General features: G+C 38.4%; 1 protein-coding gene across 6 annotated transcripts in view; it reads right to left on the bottom strand.

The window, feature by feature from the left end:
• Positions 1-21733, bottom strand: part of LRP1B (LDL receptor related protein 1B) — a 546211-nt gene that overhangs the window by 509304 nt on the left and 15174 nt on the right. For all 6 annotated transcript variants that reach the window (XM_083841828.1, XM_083841833.1, XM_083841832.1 and 3 more), the window contains exon 2: positions 5435-5560. In XM_083841828.1, coding sequence (XP_083697954.1) covers positions 5435-5560 — 126 coding nt within the window. The remainder of the gene's footprint in view (positions 1-5434; positions 5561-21733) is intronic.

The raw sequence follows: 21733 nt of genomic DNA, 5'->3' as shown, positions 1-21733 counted from the left end.
CATCTAACTGTGGCAATATTGTATGGTTCTACTACACATTTAACTTAATTTTACATAAACCAGCAAAAGTTTCATAAGATCTGTTGACATTTGTCATTTAGTTGTGGTTTGTTTCCCACAAGGGCTATAGAAGTTAAGTTTTATGCTACTGATATGAACGATCTTGATTCAGAGAGAAAAAGTAGGTATACATTCATCACCTCAAACAAATCTGTTTAATATGACTATCAACACAGTTAAGTGTCTTGCTGAAGAACAGGTATAAGCAGCTATTTTACATAGCAGATTTCCTTCTTCAATAGTAAATGCATACAGCAATATTATGAAGGGTAAAAACACCAGCATATTTTTCCCTTGCATCCAGTGATTTGTCATTTACTTTCAACAGCTTCATTGCACCTCATCTTGAATGTATGCAAGTTATTTATTGATCTGGAATTTTCAAAAGCTACTTTTGAGTGGTTTGGGAACCTGACTTCTATTGAATTTCAATGACTCTACTTGTAAAAGAATTAGGAGCTTTAGGAAATTTTATCTTTGTTTCATGCTGCAGGAGCAACGCAGCACCCAATTATCCTTCGCTGCTAAGAGAACTACAATCGAGGTACCAAATTAACAACTTTTAAGCTTGTGAAACTAGTCTCACATAATTAGCATCCAGAGAACGAGAAAAGCAGAAAAGCTATTTTAGCATACAAAGCAAGACTCAGGCTTTTAAACAATTTCTGGTTTCTGCCTTCCTTTTACTCCTTCAGATTCACCTTAGCCATGATTACAGAAGATGATAGTCCCTCAAAATCCTACAGAAAGATTTATCAAAACATGTTGAAATCATCTCTGATAAGGCTGTATCTATTCAAACTTCTAGAGATATGAACCATTCATATTTGATGACTTGTTAATGTAAACTGGGGTTCTTTCAATTCTGCAACAGTCAACTACAAATAAATTGTCTAAGGGGCTCGTATTCAAATAGCCATTTGGACAGCATTTAAGAAAGCTCTAATAAAAGACAAACAGTGTCAGGATAACAAAGTATAGCTGGGGACAATATGAGAAACAATCGCTGTCCAGTGGTGCAGGGTGAATTGTTTTCAGAATTTTGATGCTGCTTAGATAACGGAGTGTCGAGTTCTTTCACATCTTGGTAGTAGGACAACCTGGTATTTTAACTGTGTTTTTTCCTCTCATAAGATATTCTTGGTACTCGAGCAAATACTTGGGGTCATAGATGTCTCTGATAGGTACCTGTGCCATAGCAAAACACTGCAGCCTGGAACAAGCCACAGAATGGTATGAAGAGTTCAGGGTGTACTTGTGCCAGACCTCAAACCTCCACAGGGCAAGTATCAGCCAGTTCTATAGCGTCTTCCTCTATTTCATGGCTAACAGAAAATAAAACATCCTTTGCACCGAGCATCACAAAATCAAACACAGTGTGCACAGCTTCAGAAAAGTTACAGAATATGAGTAAGTTCTTTCCCTCCTCTTTCACCTTTCCTTAGTATGATGCACTCTGGCAGAAAGGAGTTTATGAACTGAGGTTAGAAAACCATATGCGAGCCAGATAAATCCTTAAGCCTAAAGCTGTTAACACAAAAATCCTTGAGTAGTAAACAGATGGAGTCATCTGCAAATACACCTTTTAAATCTTGACCCTGTTAGTAGGAGGCTGAGAGGGAAACCTGGAAATAGTATATCAAACCAAATCTTCGGATTTCAGAAGCCATGCACTGATATTTTCTGTGCAACCACCAGACTTATTTAGAGATGAATATGCTAGTCAGAGGGCCAACTGTAACGCAACATACACTGGTACCCCAAAATAACAATGTTTTAAATTGGTGATTTGAGATACAGTTAATGAATTTCCCACTTCAGCCTGTATAAAAGCTTGAGATAGGGAAACGCTTACAGCTTAACAGCAATATTGGTAGCAGGAATGGTAAAATTAGTAAAATTCAATATTAACCAGACATTTACAACTACTTAGCAACTAAAGCAGGGAATATAAAACAGATATTAGGTGTTAGAAAAGGTTGTCACTGGGTTTGATTTCTAAAGTGCATTTGCCTCAAAAGTATTTTTGACCTTTTTGTATTTGTCCCAGTAAAATAGTTGAGTGGATAAGCCTATAGACAAGAAATAAATCTTTAAGTAAGGAAGTCATATAAACATTTGCACCTACCTCCAGACCAACATCTGTCTGTAAAAGTCAAACATGTCTGACCAGATTCTGGGGCACCTGACAGAGTTGTATTGATTTCAGGTGAGCTGCCTGATTTAGCCTACTGAAGAAGCAAGCCTCATCCGATTAGGTTAAGTAAATTGATTTTTGAATCCTGACTATTTGCAAAAACCTTATGAACAACCTAGAGAATTACCACCCAAGAAAGGGTGGAAATTACTTGGTCAAGAGTTTTTACTAATATAATTTTTAAAAATGAACTTTCTTATGAACAATTCACTAGCAGAAAAGCAACAAAATCTGTTCACTAAATTATTCATTCTGAATTACTGAACCAGGTTCATTCGTATTATAAAAAGCAGCAGCTTCACTGAGAGCAGAATGAATCCCAGCTGCTAAGAAACAGAGAGAACACATGCAGATGCTGTAGGAATTGACTTCTAGTCTTACAAACCTATTCGTGGGATGATTTAGTGGAAGATGGGAAGTAGAATGGGGACAGACCAGTGATGGATGCTCTCTTTTGACTCAGAAGAGCACAGGCCATGACAGGACAGCTCCACCACACTTGTCCAAAGGAAGCCCAACACAGACAAAGGAAGCTGTGCCAGCACAAAGCCCTGCCCCAACCTTTGCCAATGCAAAGACAAAATCCAACATTGATGAAAAAGTCACCTCTCCCCTTTCTGTCCAATCCTAGACCTCTTTATTAAAGCTAGTATGGGGACTATATTGCATGGTTTCAGGCAGATTCCTGAGAAAATCTGTTCATACAATGATATATACATTTGTAGCCCGATAGCTTTCAGGCTATTGCAAAATTTGGTAAAAACGCCAGCAGGAGAGAGGCCACAGAGATATTGAGTACCTAAAAGTTTTCTGCAGATAGATGGCTGAGTGATTAGTGAGACTAATAAGACTTTTCATATTCTCACTGTGGGAAAAGCTGTAGCATGAGAATTTATCTCTTTTTAGACACCTTGAAAGCCCCATGGGAGAGAAGTTAAGAACTTCCACTTGCAGGAAAAGCTTTGATCCGTGTTTTCACATTATTAGAACCCAGAAAACCCTATTACTAGGCACAAATCCACAGAAAATCAATCAAACTTCATTTGTTTATGGCTACAGGAACAACTAGCAATATCTGTCAAGCCACACCAAATAATTCATCTTACATAAGTCAGCAAAGGGCTGACAAATAGAACTTGCATTCATCTATAAACAAGCAGACACATGACGCAGTGCACTAAAACTGGAAAGTGCTGCGTCCCTGGCATTAACACCACAGAGTCCTCAAATATTTCATAAGGATATTTTAAGGTAGTTTATAACTCCTTACAGGTACGATGATACAGAGTGTCAGCAAGAAAATTAAGGAACATTATATTCATCTCCAGTGAGAAGCAACTTACCTGATGAAGCTGCAGTACATATACATATTTCAAGAAATATTAGATTTGACAGCAAATTATGCTGACTAAACAAATACAGAACCACTAATACTAGAATGTAATTGCAAGCAAATATATGGGAAAGTTTCTCTCAGCATCCCAGTGCTGTCACTGCGTCCTCATGCAGAGGCCTGGACTGAGTTAACTGAAAGGGAAGGCAGGGCAGTCCCATTACAATTACCTTCTCAGCCTGTACACTCACACATTGTCCAGACACCTCATTAACCAGCAGCTCATCAACATAGGGCTACCTAACCTGTACACTCAAAGATGCAAATGTCCTCCTGCTCTACAGTCAGGAAAGCAATGATGTTTCTGACATAGGACAGCACAAGCAATGCATCCGACAGAAATTGTTAGTATTTGCAAAAAGGAAAGGTGTTTCCAAAAGGATCAGACCTGCTGGTGTCAGAAGAGGATGGGCTTCGCCACCCTATTCCCCCTTTCTTTAAGTCATCAATAAACTTCAAAAGCTATGATTTTAATCTGCTGTGATTTTGAATGGCATTATTAACACAAATCATATGGTGCAGTACAATAAATACGCAAACTGCTTGGCAGGAAAATAACCAGGTAACCAGCAAGCTGCTAGATCTGGAACTACATGCTAAATATCCAGAAGCAAATTAAAAACTGCATGTGACAGTTTTTGTATTCTTATTGCAATATTCGTTACTTGAAAATTTTGGAACTGTAGATGTGTTATGCTTCAAATCTATGCTTAAAAATGTTATGCTGCAGAAGACAATAATCAATAACCAGTGCAGTAATAAAACCTTAAGTATACCTCATAGTCCCAAATACATTCTGTTTTTAAAAATCCCAAATGGTTTCAAAAGCAGTTAATCAGAGCACCCTCACCACAGTCCCAGAAGCAATTTTCCTATCAGTTTCAAGGAACAAACCATGGAGCAGTAAGGTTGCAATCATCGGTACAATATTTGCCCAGTCAGAAATGGTTTCTAGACATCCCTACTTTTCTGTCCCTCATTTTAAAGATTAGACTCCTAAATAGTGTCTGATGTTTGATACTTTCTTTTATCAGTAAACCACATTTCTAGCCTTATTGATTGTCAGTATTGCTTTGGTACTAAATACATGTTTCTTCTCATACATTAAGTGATTATCCTGGGGATAAAACCAGTAAATTCCCTCATTTTCCTCAAAATCCAGGAAACAAGGGCACATTAAGATTTAATATCACCTCAACTGTAGTCTACAATGCCATAAAAAAATCTGTAAGGTTGCTGCTCTGGTCTTCAGAAGCTCTTAGCCACATTAAATAAAAAAGGAAGGAAAAACCCATCAAGGTCTTTTATTATAATTAAATGTGTTGTATTAAAGCTCTCTCTCAATTTCTGATCTTTGCTTCTTTTCCCTTCATAAGTTTTTACATCTTCTTTGATTTCTTCCTTTGATGTTTGCATGCTCTTAATACCTTTATTGAAAATATTTTGCACTACTCATTTCCACCCAGCCCTCCCTTTTTTGAGGAATACCTTTTTCCCTGTGCCTGACTTTGCCTCTGCCCTCTACAGCTCACTGAGAGCACAGGGAACATAGGCTCTGGTGAGTGTTCATTATGAAGTGGCACACAAACAAAACACCTTCCATTTCTTTTGTCTCTCACCTACGCAGTGAATGTAACCTCTTACCCTGATACGAAGATATATTCAAGAATTAAAATAAATAAATAATAAAAGCAGAAGCTTTCCCTTCAATTATATAGTTAGTGCAAATACAAATGTTACCTTTAAAAGGAAGATAAAATAAAATTGGCACCTTCTTTACTTACATGTGTCTAAAGACTCATCTGAATCATCAGGACAATCAGGTTCTCCATCACACAGCCAGTGCTGGGAGACACAAGTCGTGCCGTCACGACACAGAAACTCTCCTACGTCACATAACTGATGTTCTTCTGAAAACAAGAATGGTTTAGAATGCAACAGTTAAAAAAATAAAGAAAAATAAAGTGGCACAATGAAAATCAAAAGTGAAAATAAAATGATTTTAAATCAGGAATCAAAACAAAGAATAAAAACAATGGGAAGCAGTAATTAAAGGAGGTACTTAATGGTAATGCCCTTACTCAGGCTGAATAACCCTAACCTCTGGCTGCAGTGTTTCAGTGGGAGCACCCCAACCAGACATGAACAGGATTAGCACAAATCACCTCCCTGAAAAAAGATTTTTAGGAAATCCTATTCTCATCTTCAGCTCTTTCACCATTAAGTAAATGTGTTAAATAGACAGAACTCAACAAGCTTTAAATTTCATGTTTTCAACAGGGAGGTATCCTATTCTCCTCCCCTGCCTGAGAAAACATTGACAAATTTGTTGTTTCAAGTAATATTTTCTCCAGACACACTTTTTTAAGCAGGCAAACATCTTTTTAAGCATATGTACAAGTTTTTGACTACTGCTTTAAATATGTACTTTAACAAGTAAATCCTATCTCAAGTTTATATATGAACTATTTTACTTTTCATGTAACAAAGCTGCAGTCCAAGTTAATGGTCAAAATTGAGGCACCTTGATAATTATTTCCTTAAAAAGATAACAATTTTTGAAGCCTGGCACAGCCAAACTATCAGCTGACTTCAACCAAAGTCTGATGTCCTTGAGATCTACAAGAGTTAATTAACCCAAGACTATTCCTTCATTAACTAACTCTTCTATCATTAATTAAAGCCCACAAAGCCTCTGTGCAATATATTGTATTCTTTTTCTCAACACAAATTGCGGTAGTCCCTTCCACAAGGTAGCAATTGCAGATCACTGGAAAGGTTTCTCAATGATTCTCTCAAGCTTACACGACCAAGCAGTAACTTCTCTGGAATCGATATTTTTACAAAGATATAAAAATAAGCATATAAGCATTTGGGGGATGATAGTGTATTATTACTTTAGGAAATAACTGTAGGGATATTTTATTAAAATTAACCTATCCATTTCATCCTGCTTACATTTAATTTTCAAGATCAGCCTCAACCTATTGATGGATACTGTTTCAGATTAGTCAAAGTTGCAACTATTATGCAGATAAATTTAATATTATTTAATACAGCTACATCATGGCTTCTGTAACTCTGTAGGAGTTGTTATATTTTAATTCTTTGCATTTACTACTACTGCAAGAAGCGCTGAGTTAAGTTGTTCATTTTGTACAAAATGAACAACTGCGTAATTAAAAGTGCAGGTTTACATGCTCAAGGAAGCAGTTTTGCATTAAGCACCTCCCTGAAAAATTTAAGATCCCTCTCTGGAAGTGCTTCTTGAAAATTCATACTGGAAATAAGAAAGAGGGAGGGAGTTTGGTGAGCTTTAGCATTTCAAGGATGTACAGTAATATAAGCAAATCTGTATTAATTTTTAATTATTTCTTTTAATAAAATTATTAAAATTCATAACAAGTTTCTTTATCTATTGAAACCTTGTAGCACAGTGTGAACTGTCATTTTCCATGCATTACATGCATGTTCCTAAAAGACATGGGAATATCAAAACTAGCACAGACAGTTATCTACTATGTCCACATACTTATACCACTCAAGATCAATTTTTCCTCACATTGGTGACCTGGGTATGTATCAAATCTGTAGTAGAACTACTTAAATGATCAGAGCCCATTCAATACTTTCTTCTTTTTGCATATACCTATTTCTCAGAGGAAAAAAAATGGTTGAAATGGCTAACTGGCATGAATTAAGATTGTTAAATAGTTTAGTTAAGTTTACAGATTTTTGAACTGACAGCTAAGTGGCAAAAAAAACCACATTGCTGAATATAAGTTTAAGCTTCTAGAAACATTTATACAGTCAAGTTTGCCCATGTGACTGGTTCTACAAGAACATACTGAATTACCTAAATGCAAAATTTGTATAGAAAAATAAACCTAATTTCTTTTCTAATTCCTAACTGGCAATAATCGACTAGAAGGAGAAATCAATGTTGTCATTTATGCTGAAATGTAATACTCCAAGTCTAATTATATGTTGCAGCAAGTGAAGCCCAGTGTTAAGAAAATCACATTTGAATCCAGTGGAGAATTTCAGTATAGTTATTTAAGTTTGTAAACGAACCTTACAGTGATACCGATAAAATCAATGCAAAATTTGCAGAGATGCTCTTTTGCATCTTTTAGGCGAGATGTCAGAATTAAACCCTGCCCAGAATTAACACCTGCAGCCATCTCTGAAGGAAACTCGGCAGCACGGGAGGAAATTCTGCATTCTTCTTCATATTTCCCCTTGGAGGCACCTAGTTGAAGGCAGACCGACAACCAGTAGGGCCACACTGATGTTAGAGACCGCTCTCCTCTGCTACATTCCGTTGTGTTTTATACTTTTATCTGCAGTAAAATACCTCTTCACTACGCAACCTCAACTGCCAGTCAGAACAAAATGCAACCTCAGAGTAACACTGTCAGTAGGATAAGGGATATATCCTATCACTGTTCTTATTACATGGTCACATACGCCGACACAAATACATCTTTTCTCATTTGGAGTAAAGATTACAAGCTGATTTAAACTAACTTGATACAAACTTTATTTAAAAATAAACACTTCATAGTTCAGTCTTAGGCATGTATTTAGAAAAAACAGCTTGTTTTCAACTTTTTAATTTTCTTTTAATTGAAATAATTTATCTATTTCCACACAATTAAACTCCTTCCTTGTATTTTATTCAACAGTACAGAAATTATGGAAATCTAAGCTTTTTTATTCTCTATCTACAGAAAAACCCAGCAGAGTGAAAAAACACTAACTTATAGAACACTGAAAAACAGATCTTGTTTGGAAGAAAGCAACTTTATATTCACTCAGGGTTTTATTGGCTCTGAAACTGCTTTTTCAAACTGTTTTCTTTTGCATATCTATAGAATTATCACTTATTTTCAGCTGCTAACTTTGTAAAATGAATTAGACCAGTTAATCATGGACATGCTGTAAATAGTGTTATATTTGTTGTTTTTTTTTTTAAGGAAAAAAATGCATCCTAAAAAATAGTCATCTAAGATGGCCTTATTTCTTAACAGAAAAAAAATTACTTTCAATAACACATCTCCGTAGAGTTTCCTTCGGTATTGTGTGTGCTGTACTAGCAGGCTCCCAGCAGATGAGAAAATTCACATATTTTTAACATACCAATTCTGAGATACAGAGCAGATGGTCAGAAATCATCTCTCGATGGGTAAATAAAAGCTTTGCCTCCCTAAGGACAGTACTCCTATGCTATGTCGCGAACACCTGGCAATGGCTCTTCAAAGGAAAGTTTCACAAACAAAATAGCCAGTGCCTTTGTTTTAAAGTCACTGTTTCTAGAGCCAGAAATTTATTCTGTTAAAAGACAGGCACAGCTTTAAGAGGATGAAGCTCAAAATCTCTGTTAGGAAACCAATTACATTTAACCAGTTACACTAAACCTGGAAAAATAAATAAATAAATAAAAATCCAGGTTCAATTTATCAGTATTGCAGTTTCCCAAGATTCTCCCGTTCATACCTGCAGTACACTGCTACTACTAGACAAGCAAAATAAGCAGACCAACAAAAAGCAGCGTACAAGATGTCTGTCTACAACAGGAATACTGCAACTTTAGTTAGTGGCTTCTGTAAACATACATTCAGCACAGAAAAGATGAGGGATAACAGCCACCGTCCGTGATCCCGTTGCCTGGTAGAGGCTCAAGGTTTCTGGATCCTTTTTATTTGAGAGACCACAGTTATGAAAAGCAAGTCAACAGTGGACTTAGAAAGAGCTACGTATGAAAAAACATTTATATAATTGTGCGTTTCTTCAGTTCTACAGCAAGAAGATGAGCTCACTCCAAAAACACTGTGGCAACCCGGATGGAGGGCCTGCCCAGAGATGTGGCTGTTCAGGCCTCTGGCTGGGAGCAGGGAGCTCCGGAGCCTGCTGCTGCTGCTGCTGGGGAAAGCAGTGGGGAGACCGCCTGTTCTCAGGGGAAGGTCTGCTCGCCATGGTGGCTGAGCTCAGGGTGGAGAGACTGAGGAGCATCAGGGCGTGTGAACGGGAGATTGACTGGTGGAGTAACTCCCTGGTGTGCCAGAGGGAAGGGCACCAGGGGGATGCCCCCCCAGAGCGTGGTGGAGCCCCTGCCCTGTCACTACTGAGCAGATGGAGGGGACCAAAAAGACAAGGAGGGTTGGAACCAAGTCCCACTTCGACATCGCAGGCAACCTCTCCCCCTACCTACCTCACTTCCCCAGGTGCCCCTCCATAATAGGTTTGAGGCCCTGGATCTTGAAGGAGAGGTAGGTGAGGATGTGGTGGAAGGCCCACCTATGAGGTCACATCAGAAGAGGCAGCTGACACCAAGCCTCAAGACTGCCTCCAAAAAGAAAGAAAGAAGGGTAATTGTAGTAGGAGATTCCTTTCTGAGAGGAACAGAGGGCCCGATATGCAGAACTGAACCTCAACGAAGGGAAGTCTGTAGTTTACCTACAGCCCGGATCGTGGATATCACCAGGACACTCCCCAGCCTCGTGCGCTCCACAGACTACTACCCGCTACTGATCTTCCAGATAGGTGGGGAGGAAGCTGCATACCCTAGTCTGAGGGGAATGAAGAAAGACTTCAAGGCCTTGGGATGGCTGGTGAAAGAGTCTGGGGCACGAGTCATTTTCTCTTCCCTCCTTCCATTCTGGGGTGAGGGCATGGGACAGAATAGTAGGATACACTCCAAAAATGATTAGCTACATGACTGGTGCTACAGGCAGGGCTTTGGGTTCTTTGATAATGGCTGGGTTTATAAGACATCAGGCCTGACAGTAATATGCAGGAAAGGTTTATCTCACAGGGGCAAAAGGGTTCTGGGACAGGAATTAGCAGGGCTCATTTGGAAAGCTTTACACTAGATCCTAAGTGGGAGGGGGTTGTAACTGGGTTTGCACCAGTGGGGCAGTGCCCTAGCAGTGATGAAGACCAGGAGATCTCCCACCCCCATAGAGTGAAATCAGCATGCTCAGCTCACTCCCTGAAGTGCCTGTACACCAATGCACACAGCATGGGGAATATGCAGGAAGAGTTAAAAATTTGTGTTCGGTCAAGAGACTATGATTTAGTGGCAATTACATAGACACAGTGGGACAGCTCACAGGACTGGAATATGGTCATGGATGGGTATGTCCTGCTCAGGAAAGACAGGCCAGAAAGGCAAGGTGGCGGAGTTGCTCTTTATGTGAAAGAGAAACTGCATTGTATTGAGTACTGTCCAGGGGCGGATAAGGAGCAAATTGAGAGTCTGTGGGTGAGAATTAAGGGGCAGACTTGCATGGAGATACTATTGTGGGTGTCTATTACAGGCCACCAGATCAGGATGAGGAGGTTAATGAGGCCTTCTACAGGGAGCTGATGGCAGCCTCGCAAACACAAATGTATGTTTAGGGAAGAAATATAGTGTTTAAGTTTGTTTTTACAAAATCGTTGAGGAGTGACTTGAAGTTAGAACATTTCATGAATTTTTCGTACCCACAAAATTAGATACTATCTTTCTTATGATTCAAATGAAATATAAAAACTTTGAAATTTACAATTTTCTCTTAATTTACAATAAGGAAAAAGGGTAAGAGAAGATGGGCAAAGAACACCACAGGGAGATGTGTTGGTAAACATCCTTTTAAATTTGGGGATGGCAAGACTAAGAAAAGAAGGATGCCACTACACTTTTCCTATCAGGTAAGTGATGAAAGTTTACACTGACAGTTTGGCTCCCTGTGGAAAAAAAATCAGATAAACACATACAAGTGTTGGACTCCATGATCTTTGCAGGTCCTTTCCAATCAAGCTACTATATTTTAAAGTGCTCAGCTGTTTTATCCCTATCTGCTTACCCAGGCAGAACTCCCAGGAAAGAGGGGGAATTGCCTGCCAAAATAGCAATCGCTTCAGAAGCAAAGAGCAGGAAGACAAAGGAAGCACGGAAAGGCCAACAAGAGCTGTCCCCAAACTGGACTTCAGGTGTGCTTCTACATTTTGATCTGATGCACTCACCAGCACCTGTCTACACAATGGGGAGCTTCTATCAATGATAATAAAGCAGTTCTGCCATGTTTCAGTGATATTATGCAACCCTAAACTTGTACTTTTAAGTTCTTAATTAGTTTTGCTTTGATTTTAATTAAGTTATCTTCATTACAAGAGCCTAAAAACTTAGAACTTTTTCCCCCCTCTCTAAAGCATGTTTTCCATTTGGGATTTTCTTTGATCTCTCACTCTGAAACATGGAAGGGTTTGCAGATTAATTTCTGCAAAATTTACACAGAAATTGAAAAGTATATTCCGGTAGTAATTTATGTTAGAATTCATCATATGCTAAAACCTAAATTACTGTAACTGAAAGGGAGATGCGAAGAAAGAGCATGTACAGCAGTTCCTACTTATGGCTTCAGACTTACATAATCCTTTTCCAACCTTTTATACCTTTTGAGTTAAATCTACATTTTTAGTGCCCAGAATACAGCAAAACGTTTAAGTTTGGCCACACTAAAGTACAGACAAAATTCTTGGAATGTGTCTTGCAAAACACTAAACAGAATTTTACATTCAATTTATAAATGAAATGTTATCCCTTGTTTCTGTCCTGCCTGGTTCAGTACGATGCCATGCTCAAAGTCAGAGAGCAAAAGTTTTATTCACACAATCCAAAAATCTCTCTCAAGATTAGCCAGACTTCAATTTGTGGCTCTGTTGGGAAAGGGCTTAGCCAGTTATGTCTATCCGTACTTATTCCTTCTTGGGAATGTCATGTACATTTTATGTATACTCAGTTCCCAGTGTACTAGTTATCACATACTCAGTTACTAATCAACTAATTGTTTTTATCCATAGCAAAGCACATGCACAGGTACCAGTCGCCAACATTGCCAAACACCCAGTTCATGCATCGTATCCCCTGACATCGCGTACAAACATTTCTCAGTCTGCACATCTTCCCCCCAGCAAGGTCACAGACATCTTGTTTACAGTCTGGTCAGTCTTCTGATTGACAACAGATATCCTACTTCTCAGTCAAAATGGAGTCCATAAATATTCACGCTCAGATTCCTCATTTACATTACACAAGCTAAAATAATTCATATTTTGCAGACTTGCCCAGTGCTACTTCAACTTACAGATCATGCTGAGCAAGGGGCATTACAGATCAGTATTAACAAGAAGACTAGAAACATCCACCACTTTATACAAATCATGAAGTATTTGGGGGAGTGGGGAGGAGATACATTTGGGAACAGTCTTTTTCCTCCCATTTTTGTTCATCCTTTGACTACCTAATATTTCCATTAAGGGGGCTGACCCTGAGTCCCCTCCTGTGGATTTGGACCAGAGAAGGTTATTATTCAGCCTTAATTTGGCACACTTTATGGACAGAGAAATCTAAGAAGTGTTCAGATAATGAGAAAGACCCAAATATTCCTGAGACGATTTTTACCTAATCAGCAAAGGGTCACAAAATACTACATATCTCAGCAAACTACAAAATGACATGATAGCGATGCTCTCTAACACAAAAATGCTACAGAATAGCAAGATACTATATTTACTAGAGATATACTAATAGGAGAAAACATTTCATACAATCTTGTCATTTGCCAATCCCCACTCCAAGTAGCCCTAGATAAAAAAGAAGTTCAAGTCCCAACAAGCTCACTACAAACCAGTTCTTTACCGTTATCTTTTACCCTCTTGAAAACTGGTGGAAGCAACCAAGTTCCCCAGTGTGGAGTTGTTGTTCTTCCCCGACTGCCAGACTTACAGTGAATATTAATGTCAGGGTAGAGGGTCAAAGTGGCCATCACTTATCCCCTTACGTATGAAGAATGACAAGCCCCATAGCAGTCAACAGCATGCCCTTTTAGCTGCTGACAGCCAGACAGTGCCAGGGTGCACAAGAGCAAAAACGCTTTTGTTTGTGAAAAGCCCTCAACGAGTTCCAGTCAAACAACAACTCTCTCTTCCCCATTTCACAAAACAAAACATCCCTGAAGAAATCATTTATATGGAATGAGAGGCTCTCCACCTTGGTTTGCATTATCGTATCGTGCTCATGTTTCATCTGATGTGGTGTAAGCCTCATCAGGAAGAAATGGTTGCAGTGGTTGCAAGAGAAAGAAATAAATAGTCCTTGTAAGGAATGGTGAGGATGTTGGTAGGAACCTTTGTAGGACACCCTATGAACTATGTGCTTTCTATCTCAAATATACGTGTTTTGATAAGCAAGACAAGCTTGCAAGTGCAAAAGAAATTCAAGAAGCATCCAGGAGAGATGGCTTGCATAATGCATCATTTTGTACACTTATTCATGCTTGCTGCCTCTTGAGGAAATCAGTGGAGAAAAGACTAAGTCTTTCAGCTACTCCCAGGATTAAATCTCCAAAAGACCTGAAATAAAGACTCCTGAGAAGTAGAAAAAAATGAACAGAAGGATTGGGACTGAAAAGTCACCCTGAGCCAAATTCAAACCCAGTTCAATGCAGTATGCCACGTGTTGTGCCTCTAAGCAGGACTTCAAATAAATCTCTTTTGTCTACAACCTGCATTAGCTGTTTTAACTTACATATTTCCATATTATAATTTTACCTTCTCCTGCTGTAAAGCTTACACATATAATTGTAATGTTTTCAAGGCAAAATTGCTTCTTTTTCTTAACAGTAGAATGGAAATCTTGAATTGAGGCAAATTATTTAAATAAATGTCATACACAGTATTTTCCTCTTTTGGAAGCTGAAAGCATAGCTTATTACATGAAGCATAATTATGCATTAAACATTAAACAAACATAGCTTATTACAGTATCTTTAGTAAGTCCTCTGTTCAGCAGATGTTATTGTGAATTTTCACATACTAATATTTTTAGCAAACAGCAGAAGATAATTTAGATAAATTTCTTATATCAAAGGGTAATCAATAGTGTCATTGTTTTAATTCAGTAGTTTTATTGCCATGTAAAACATAACAAAACCATTTCCTTTGATTTTTTTTTTTTAAACTTTAATAGAACAACATCTGCCCAAGCAAGGAGGAAAAAGCAAATTCTAAAATTGTTGCAACATTTAGAGATATCAGGAAATGGAGGGAGTAGAAGTCTGTTCTGTTTATTACCAGTTTTAGTAAAGTTTTAAGTCTTCTTTTAAAGTTTAGATAACTTCATAAAGGCAAGAAACAGGCAAGGTGTCGGTAATTCAGATGGCTGCATAATAGAAAAAATAAAATTGTGCTTAATGAAAAAGAAAAAAATAACTATAACCAGCAAGTTATCAGAAAGGACAAAAAAGCTAAGCAGTGTGATATGTACTGTATGGCACCTGGATTGAACTGAACCGTTTTCTCTGCATTCTCATTTATTTCCCTGGGAGTGGGATGCTGAAACTGCTATCTTTGCCCATTGGATTTGTTTTCTTCATTTTAGGACTCATTTTAGGATTCAAGGAAAAAATATCATTCCTTTTGCCAGAAATAGCAATGGTATCAATATTTGGCCAGATCGGTTAATCCTAGAACTGTTCAGTCTTCCAACAAAGTGGTTTGTTCAAGAAAAATCCCAAGGTCTCATATAATCCATTAGTTCTTAATTACTTAAGTTGGCCTTCCTTTCTGCCCTCCTGCTTGCATACTGCAGAAGACATCAGGAGCTTCAAACAGCCACAGGCAGGACCAGCTCCTTCACCATAAAGCAAAATCTGGTTTCCTAAAGCATATCTAGCACCGCTTATCAGTGCGGTTCTTAAAATATACAAACAAACTTTGTGAAATTCCTGCCCCTACTTCAGTCCTCAGCTATTCTTACAGAGAGAGCATTTGCAATAACGTGCAGCCTAGCTGTCATTACAGCAATCAGATTGTATTTATCCAGCTCCAAACTGCTGCTTACAGCTCACATTCAAGCGCAGCAACGCTGAGCTATCCATCTTCTCTATCCACTCTCCTGTTGTTCCATTGCCAATCATTTAATACTAACTGCTCTGCTAACCGTGATCAGTGTCGTGGAGATAGTGGCTGAGTTTGACAGATAGCCAAGCTGGTCACCCCCCCCCACACACACACAGCAATAAATGTAACGGGCTGGGGGCAATACATGGCAGAACTTGCAACTTGCACACCACTTAAATACACGAGCATAGGGACATGGAGGATGGCAACACAGAAGAAGCGAGAACCAAACTCCTGGAGAAAACTTTATCAGAAGGCAATTAACATCAAGATGCCCTTGCAACAAGTAAAGAAGCCCTGCCCTGCCCCACTCCTAGTCAGAAGCAGTGAGCCTGCTGTCAGTAAACGGATCTCAGAGCGATCCCACTTAAAATGACAGGGAATAATGTTGAACAGGTTTCGATAGCAGATGGAAGCCTACTACGTAATTCAGTTTTAATGACCAAAGAAGTCTTAAATATGAAGGTTTTGTTTTGTGTGACAGAAGATTTATATGAAATGCAACAGCCAAGTCTGCTACCATAAGCAACTACATATGTTCAATACATATTAATTTTATATCGGAATAATTAATCTACAGGGAAATGATGTTAAAGCCTAAGATATTCTTATACTAACTGAATGATTAAAAGCATGGAAGAACTATGACAAAAGCTAGAAGTTCTTCCTAAGTACAATCTACATACACAATTAAAAAGGGTCCTACTACCAGGGTTAAGTATTCTGTTCAAAGTAAACACTGAATAACTTTAATACAAAAAGTTCAAAACAATCATTAAAAAAACAGTAACATTCAATACTTACAACAACACAAAAACTTTTTTATATGAATCATAAAATTGATTCCAATCCTATAAATGGCTCCATATTTATGCTGGGCCCTACTGAAGTCATACCCATCATTTTAAATAACTCTAATCAACAGTCCTAAGTTAAACTGTAAGAATTAGGTTAATGGCACACCAAAGAGTTGCTTAATATAGACTTTACTGCAGTTTAACAGTTGGGAAATTAGTTAAAATTGCGATCTTCTGCAGTTCGGGCCTGTCTTTTTGATAGCATGATCCAAGACTGATAATTTCAGGTATAATTCAGAAATGTACTTATAGAATAATAATTTTCACACCAGTGGAGAATAAAGTGTTGAGGTTTTAGCTGCTGCTGTCACTATACCTTGGATGACCTGATCTGAGTAAAGATTATTTAGAGGCAGTAAGACAGGATATTTAATAAGTTACTGCTGGAAGGTTTTAAATGGTATTTACAGAGGCAGCTTGTGTTCTCTCTAAAAAGGTGATGTTACAAAGAAGCACCACATTGATACAAGGGATGGAATTCATATCTCAAAGTAGCTTTATGCTTCGTAAAAATGTGCCAACATATATGCCTATTTCATCACCTCGAGCAGCACAGTGTCACCCGGCTGCCTACGGAGAAGTTTTGGAAGTACCCCAGCTTGGGTTCATTATCCAACGCAGGGCAGCAGGCGTAGCGCCGGGTGGGTTATGTGAGCCTTGAGGACAGGCACATGGGATTAACGAGCACATATGCTCATTTGACTGTTTCCTTCTCATGTCCAAGGAGCAAAGCTTTCACACTGTCAGACTAGGGATATGAGTTAGCAAAAGGATGAGGAGACCATCCCAGGCCTTGGGTACAGACCTGTAGTAAAAAATTATTTTTAAAGCAAGCTAGGAGTTGCCCATCTCTGATGAGAGTTTCCTTTTAAAATTGAGCTCTTCTTAGCTTGCATTCTAGGACCATCATAGGCTCATCATCTGCGGAAAACCAACTGAATTTTAAACAATTCATTCTGAATTTTTTCAGAATTCACTCTGAATTGTTTAAAAGTCTAAAAAAAGTATGCAATATATTTAATGTTTTGTAACACTTGCATCTTTTTTCCTCCCTTTATCAATTGATAAATAGTGATAGCAAAGCAAGAACATATAAAGTATTGAATTTTTTGATGTCATACCAAAACCAAAGAATTATAAGTTGAAATAATTACTGCTTTGGCTCACTTAGGTGAAATTCAATTAGCCTTCATAAATGTTAGAGGAAGGTCCCACCTCACAACACAACAGGCTGGAGGGCAACCAGCACGCATGCAAAGTCCTCTTGGCCCCCCCACTCTCTTCTGTCCAAAATCTTTAAGCTTCTTTTGAGACCTTCCACATACAGGGAACAGTAATTAAAATTCAAGCAATGGCTATGGAGATGGGAAAGAAAACCAATAGCTTCATATTCAGAAAAAAAGGCCAGCTTTAAATAAAAGCCAAGATATCCGTAGTTAGTGAGCTCAGGACAGAACCTGCAGATATCATCATTTTAGCACATCAAAAGGCTGATCAGTGTTTAGCATGTGTTAGCAAAAACCTGAGCTCAATTCAGCAGGAGGGGTGCTGAGGACTTTATTACCAGCTTTGCTAGCTTCGAGACTGCGCTAAGAAAATTATGCCTTGGCTTTTACCACACGTAAAGGGAAACAAAGACTGTTTGTGTGTAACACATGGAGTTACTTTGTCTCTAAATGCTTATTACTGCTTACCTTTAAGTGATTACATGCATATCAAAGGTGAGCCGCACTCTGTATAGTAAAATACATAAAATCTTGTAAACTGTCACTTTCTTGACAGTGTTGCCACAGTCCTTCCCAGCTACCTCCAGGTGATGTGAAAACATATGCTTGAACTGTCTCTGCTGGGACTTATTAAACAAACAGTATGTTCTGTAGATTAAACCATAATTAGGGATGATGTCAGGATTGTAAAAGCTCAGTAATTATGCCCCCATTTGTTCTACTAATTTCTGCAGCACTAAAAACATGATTTCTCACAGGCTAGTATGAAACTGGTTGTTCACAGTTCAGAAGTCTCCTCTCGTTTGACAGGTGAAAATAGTTCTAAAAAATTAACGAAGCCATCAGGTTCCTCTGAATATTTTTTACTTAAAGACTTCAGGGGACTTTGGATCAGGCCATAAATATGGAGCTCTCATATCTCCATGTAGTATGGACCACTTAACAGAGTTAAGTAACATTCATCTTTATACTATGTCCTCCCTTGATAATAGAATAATAGCAGATGCTTACACAGAGAAAAAAACAATATTAGGAAGTACGTATTTTTAGCAACTTTAATTATATTCTAGCAGCAGGACAGAAAGAGATACAGAACCATACGAGCAGGCAATTCTCCCCAGAAGACAGACGCAGCTTTGGAGCGCCGTAGCAGAATGATTTTACTTTTGAGTGATTTCGAGTCAGGGAATTACTGAGAAGGCTGTTTCTTCGGTGCTGTGCTAGTTATTTTTTGCAGCTGTTCTACAGTACCTCCGTGACCGGGCTAAATCACTGAAGCAGACTCAATCCTTCTGATTCCTCCCAAACACATGCATGTATGTACACAGGCTCCGGGAAGAGCTGGTTTGGCCTGATCTATGATCACAGCATTCACACTTTTTAGTCCTTTTATATATCCTTTTCTCCTGTTACTTATGGGACCAAATTTCTAAGCTGTGCCCTAGCTGCGGATTCACTAAGAGCTGTCCACTGTACTTACGGGCACAGGCAAAAGCAGTATTAGCTCTCAAATCTACTGCTGTTGAGAGGCTGTGGAACTGAATGCCAGTGCAATATTTTTTTTAATTGTGCAATATTTTAATATTGCAAATGTGCAATATTTTTAATATGCACCCTAAACAATTGATTTTCCATCCTTATAATGGTCAAATTAACACGGGGAGATCCAGAGAAACAGGGATTTGGAACATCGGTTCATGATTGTTAGTATATTGAAAATTGATGTTTGTTAGTATATTGAAAAAAATTACTTGAGTTCAAAGTAGTTTTCCTAGCCAGGAGGCTGAAGGAAAGATAAAGGATAGAACACTCGAGTTACTACTACAATGGTCTTCATACAAACATTTTTTCGTTATACATATTACTTTTGCAGTGTGCAAAGCATGATGTATAATTTAGATTTCATTTAAGATGCAAGTGAATAAAGAGCTTCATCCCATTCGTAAATGACAGGTTTCCCTGCTGTAGAGTCCCTATCTCTCAGCAAGCAGTGCAAATAAATACACGATTTGATGGAAGCTCAGCTTTGAAAATATTTACATCACCAAGGTAAATGTTTATTTTGGTGGTTTAGTGCCATATTAGTAATGGGGGAAATAAAGCCTCATCTGTTGCCTGCGAAGGGACATGTCTGTGAGGTGGCGGAGAGCACCTGCTTTACCTTGGCAGAAGGCACCAGGAGGCATGAGCCCAGCGCAGACAGCAGCAGTTCCCGTCCAGGAGCTGCTATCCATTTGGTTGTGTGCTTTATGATACCACAGATTTTAAATTTGTGATAGTAAATTCATCCATGTTAAGCTGCAGAGCACCACACACGTGGTCCACATTTCAAGATGGATATTAATGATGTAGACAAAAGTTATACCTAGACTAGCCAACTTGTATTGCAGAAACAAAGAGCTGGTGAAAGAAACCCTGCTCAGAACAATGTAGAACAGCATTTACAACAGGGGTTGTAAAAATCCTGCATAAGATAAGTGTTAATAAACCCCCACACACTTACAACATATGAATACCCACTCCTGCAGGTGTATCTGTCACAAACTGGGGAACCAGGAGCAGCACACTTACAACCAAGAAGGGGCTTCAGGTGCTGCAGTGAGCATGGTCCTGAGCACATCAACTGTTGTCACAATTTGGGGTTCTGCTCAGGGGAAGTACCCATATGCTTACCCTCAGCTTACCACTGAGGATGTTTTTGTTTTAAGTTAAACGTAAAGAATTTAAAGCCTGACAATCAATAATCCAAACAGAGGTCTTGTAAAACAGGTCTTAACATTTTACAGTGGCATTAAAATATTTTTGTGCTTCAACACCTCAAGACTGAACCTTGACTTGTTCTCTTACAATCCAGGGGAATTATAATGGTAACTGAGTTATTTGCAAATGAAGCTGTGCTCATTCAAGGATAGCCAGTGTCTGAAAACACATGCTCTCCCTTATTGAGTCCGATACCCTTTGTACATTATTGGTGGGTCCAGTCCAAATACCAGCTCTTATAAACCAACTCTTACAAAGCTTTATCATCATTCTTAACGAAATTAGTACTTATCTTATGATAATATTATGTATTGAATTGAGTGCTTAAGTCATCATTTGAAGGCTTGTGTAATAAACAAATTTAATATAACTGAAGTAGGCCAAATTATGGTATGACACTCAAAAATATTAATTTTCATTTCACTTACTATATTTGCAGAACAAATACAAGCCTGAATTAGGGCTCAGGGAATGGAATATTTAGATTGTACAATCTAAATATATCTCCTAGGGAAAAACAATTAATTATCTTTGTTACTGCCTCCACTGCTGAGAACAGCTGCAATTTCTGGCTTGCCAAGTTGACATCACTGAGGGTTATTCCTATTAATATCAATTAAGATCTAAACTGTTTGAGTCTCTTCAATAATGATACTCAAGTAGGTTTAAAGTGGCATTTCACAGAATGCACACCTGTTGTCAGAATCGTGGCACTTTTTTAAATATTTTTTTTTAAATACAGATATGGGTCACTGAACCATGTCCAAGCACCAGTACCTAAGGCACACTAATTACTAAGATATCTCCACAGAATTGCATATTTACTTCCACCTAGGAATGAAGATAAAAAACCTTGCTCTTCAATTGAACCAGAGTTACTATTACCCCTCACTTGTGAGCTGCAGTTAAATCAGATCATGTCAAGTCATCGCCAAATCAAACTGGTATTGAGCACATCACAACCTCACTGCTGAAGGCATTACAGCTGGCCAGAACTCCTCGCTTGCATCTCAGCCATGCTTTTCATCTACCTCAACTATGAGATCAGCAGAGACGTCGAAGACTATTCTCACCTCAAGAGAATCTCTCATACAGCTTTCTATTTTTGTTCCTATGTTTGTCAAATATGTTTCTCATAAAGCCATTGTGGACAGAGTTATATAAAGAACAACCATCACCTTAAAGATACCAGAAGACTGACAACAGTTGAACCAAGTCCAACTAAACTGAGGCTTAAGAGTTAATAAGTTAACAATTTTTCATCATTTTCCTTCTACTTGACTGATAATATAGG

Source organism: Anser anser, assembly GCF_964211835.1.
Source record: "Anser anser genome assembly, chromosome: 6".
NCBI classification, from domain to species: domain Eukaryota; kingdom Metazoa; phylum Chordata; class Aves; order Anseriformes; family Anatidae; genus Anser; species Anser anser.
This window is presented reverse-complemented; position numbering and strand designations above follow the sequence as displayed.